The sequence below is a fragment of the Aplysia californica genome, unplaced genomic scaffold (assembly GCF_000002075.1).
Source record: "Aplysia californica isolate F4 #8 unplaced genomic scaffold, AplCal3.0 scaffold00024, whole genome shotgun sequence".
NCBI classification, from domain to species: Eukaryota; Metazoa; Mollusca; class Gastropoda; order Aplysiida; family Aplysiidae; genus Aplysia; species Aplysia californica.
The window spans coordinates 2,067,768-2,070,912 of NW_004797294.1; the positions used below are offsets into that span (position 1 = coordinate 2,067,768).

General features: G+C 43.3%; 1 protein-coding gene across 1 annotated transcript in view; it reads right to left on the bottom strand.

The window, feature by feature from the left end:
• The window catches only part of LOC101863716 (aquaporin AQPcic), a gene marked incomplete at its 3' end in the record, with an annotated part of 5,802 nt that extends 4,377 nt beyond the window's left edge, over nt 1–1,425 (bottom strand). Inside the window, 1 exon segment of the mRNA XM_013088811.1 lies at nt 532–1,425. Within this exon segment, the coding sequence (XP_012944265.1) occupies nt 532–795 (264 nt within the window).
• Between the last annotated feature and the right edge of the window lie 1,720 nt (nt 1,426–3,145).

Here is a 3,145-nt window from a genome sequence, read left to right on the forward strand (position 1 = left end):
CTTACTGTGTTGCAATAAAACTCTTGTATGACCTTACTGTGTTGCAATAAAACTATTGTATGACTTTATTATGTTGCAAGAGCCGTAAAACTCTCGAATGACCTTATTGTATTGCAATAAAACTCTTGTAAGAGCTTACTGTATTGCAATAAAACTCTCGTATAACTTTATTGAGTTGCAAGAGTCGTGAAACTTTTGTATGACCTTATTGTATTGCAATAAAACTCTTGTACGACCTTATTGTGTTGCAAGTGCCGTGAAACTCTTACGGAAACAAAACTTTACTTTACTTTTTACTTTTATCCCCCGCTTATACCCTTTTGGATGTCGCGGGAAGAAAGAGACGTCTCTCTCAGGGGGATTTCGTGGGTGGTTAGTGTGGAAACAAAACAAAACCCCAATAAACCCAAACCCCTTATACGGGGTGCCCATTACGGCTGGATCGGGCGTTTGTTTTTGAAGCGATCGAGTCGGGTGATTGGTCCGATCGGCTGATCCCAGCCGTAGTGGGCACCCCGTATAAGAGCTCACCGCGTCAGTTTGTATGGAGCTGTAGGGCGTGATGCAGTTACAGCCCATCACCACCAGGCACAAGGTGCCGAAGAACTCGACCAGGAGCTGGCGGTAAAAGTGCACGTGCGACACCTCGTGCCAGCCAATCAGGTCAACGTTGTTCTTGATTGTCTTGCCCAGGCGGTTCTGGAAGCCGTGAGACTTGGTGTCCTTCAGCGTCCTCTCGGCAAAGTCCGCCTTGGACAGACCCCTCTTCCATTTCTTGGATCGCCCGCTCGGCATCTTCCTGGCGCCTCTCCGAGTCCGGCAAAAATCGTTCTCAGTTTTCGCTCTAGGATGAAGGGGAAGAGGAATTAAGTAGTGTCGCAGGAGACGTCCCACAGCATTGTATTGTGTTGTACTTCCTCCTAACTATCTTTACAGTTCGCTTAGAAGTTTTTAAATATCTCGTAGAGCGAAAGAGAATAGCCACATTCATCCCATCTTCGTTGCACTTGAACAAGAAGAGTCCTCACGTGGTCTATGCCATAATAAATTTTGTTCGTCAATGTATGGCATGTAGTGAGGCTTCCCTCCCTGCTTGCCGCGTGAAAACTCTATTTTTAGGTGAAGCAGTCCGTATCCTCTGATCATATATTCCAACCTAGATCTAGATCTAGATCTATCCGAATTGCGAGGTTCGATTGTACTTCATATTTTACACCCAGCAAGTGGACTTCGAGGCCATCGAAAGTTGGGGAAATGACGTCTGAATGATAACCCTCCCGCACAGACCGGTTCTCCGCTGAGCTCCGACAGCTGACAGGTGACTTGTGAATGAGATGGTAGAAGAAGACACAGGATCTAAAGGTGAGAATGCGCCTGGCCTCAAGCGGTTTTGTGTTCGCTTCCCACCCTCCACCTTCTGCAGGAAAAGAAGATCAAGGGGTAAAAAATGATAGAAATGTGATGAAAATAATGATAGATCTAGATCTAATAATTATCATTATTTTTTTATTGCGCCCACCTGACAAAAGGTATGCGTCTGTTAGCGAACATGGCCACTGAGATAGCCGGGTTGAGAAAACATCCGCTCACGTGACCGATGGTCCACACCAGACTGGCCACGGCAAAACACCAGGCCATGATGATGGAAGACATGTCCAGACCCTGAAGGGGGCGGAGAGGGGGAGGGCAAGATGGTTGGTTATTTGGTTGGTTGTTTGTCTGTGAATGCTAGACAATCACTACTAAAGACAATGAAACTAAAATAGAAGCAACACAAATGTTGTTTCTTAGGATACTGCTGAGAATGTCGTTGAAGGAATAGAAACCAAATGAGGTAGTGCTTGATGAAGCCCACGTAGAACGCTCACTATTAAAAACAATCAGGAAGCCACAAAGGCAGTTTTTGGGACACCTGAATGAACATAAAAGTTTTAAACATCTAATTCTCAAAGGGCAAAATTGAAGGCAAACGAGGCAGGGATAGGCCCAGAGAAACCTACTTGGGGAACGTAAACAAATGGGTAACGGGGAAAGATCAGGGAAACGCAGCTTTTTTTAAGAGTATTCCAGAAAAGAGAATGAAAGGAGAACCATGATCGCCGATGTCTGCCGCAGATCTGGCACTAGATGATGATGATAATCTAACATGATGATGTTTGGCTGTTTGGTTAATTCTTTGGTCATTGTTTGGTTAGTCGATTGTTTGGTTGGTTATTTCTTTGGTTTTCGTTTGTTTAGTTGTTTGGTTCGTTGGTTGATTGGTTGCTTGCTTACTTGGTTGGTTGATTGGTTGGTTGCTTACTTGGTTGGTTGATTGGTTGGTTGCTTACTTGGTTGGTTGTTTGGTTGGTTGGTTGGTTGGTTGGTTGGTTTGGTTGGTTTGGTTGGTTGGTTGAGACAACAGAGGGAAAGAAAAAAAGTACAAAAATAACTAGTGAAAATGAACAAAAATGTAAAAGACATCCCCTCCCCTTCTACCACCCTAAAAAAAAACCCTACTCACAATCATCCCCCTCCCATCAGTCCCCTGTAAATTTGCACCCCACACACATAGAAACAAAAGCCTCCTTCTTTCCTATCAAACATAATCTCGTCCTTATCTTCCATCCTCCTTTTTTTTTGGGGGGGGGGGTGTTTGTTACTCTCTTGAAACACCTCTAAATACTCTAATCTTCCTTATTTTGCTACCTCAGAATTACAAAGTTTTATCTGACAGTGTTGGCCGTTTTGAGTTACTAAGACCACAAGGTCAGAATCCAAATATTCTATCTGCTATATCAAAATCGTAAGATTTTCCGGAGTCATTATCAACATATTCAAAGAATTGCGTTCGAAAAAGCTTGACATGTTGTGAAACAACAATTTTTACGTCACATTTCTCAAAAGTAGTTACTGAGCAGATAGAGCTTTGTAATTCTGAGGAAGCCATTTGTATCACCTTATTGAGTTGCAAGTGTCGTAGAACTCTTGTATCACCTTACTGTGTTGCAAGTGTCGTAGAACTCTTCTATCACTTTACTGTGTTGCAAGTGTCGTAGAACTCTTGTATCACCTTACTGTGTTGCAAGTGTCGTAGAACTCTTCTATCACTTTACTGTGTTGCAAGTGTCGTAGAACTCTTGTATCACCTTACTGTGTTGCAAGT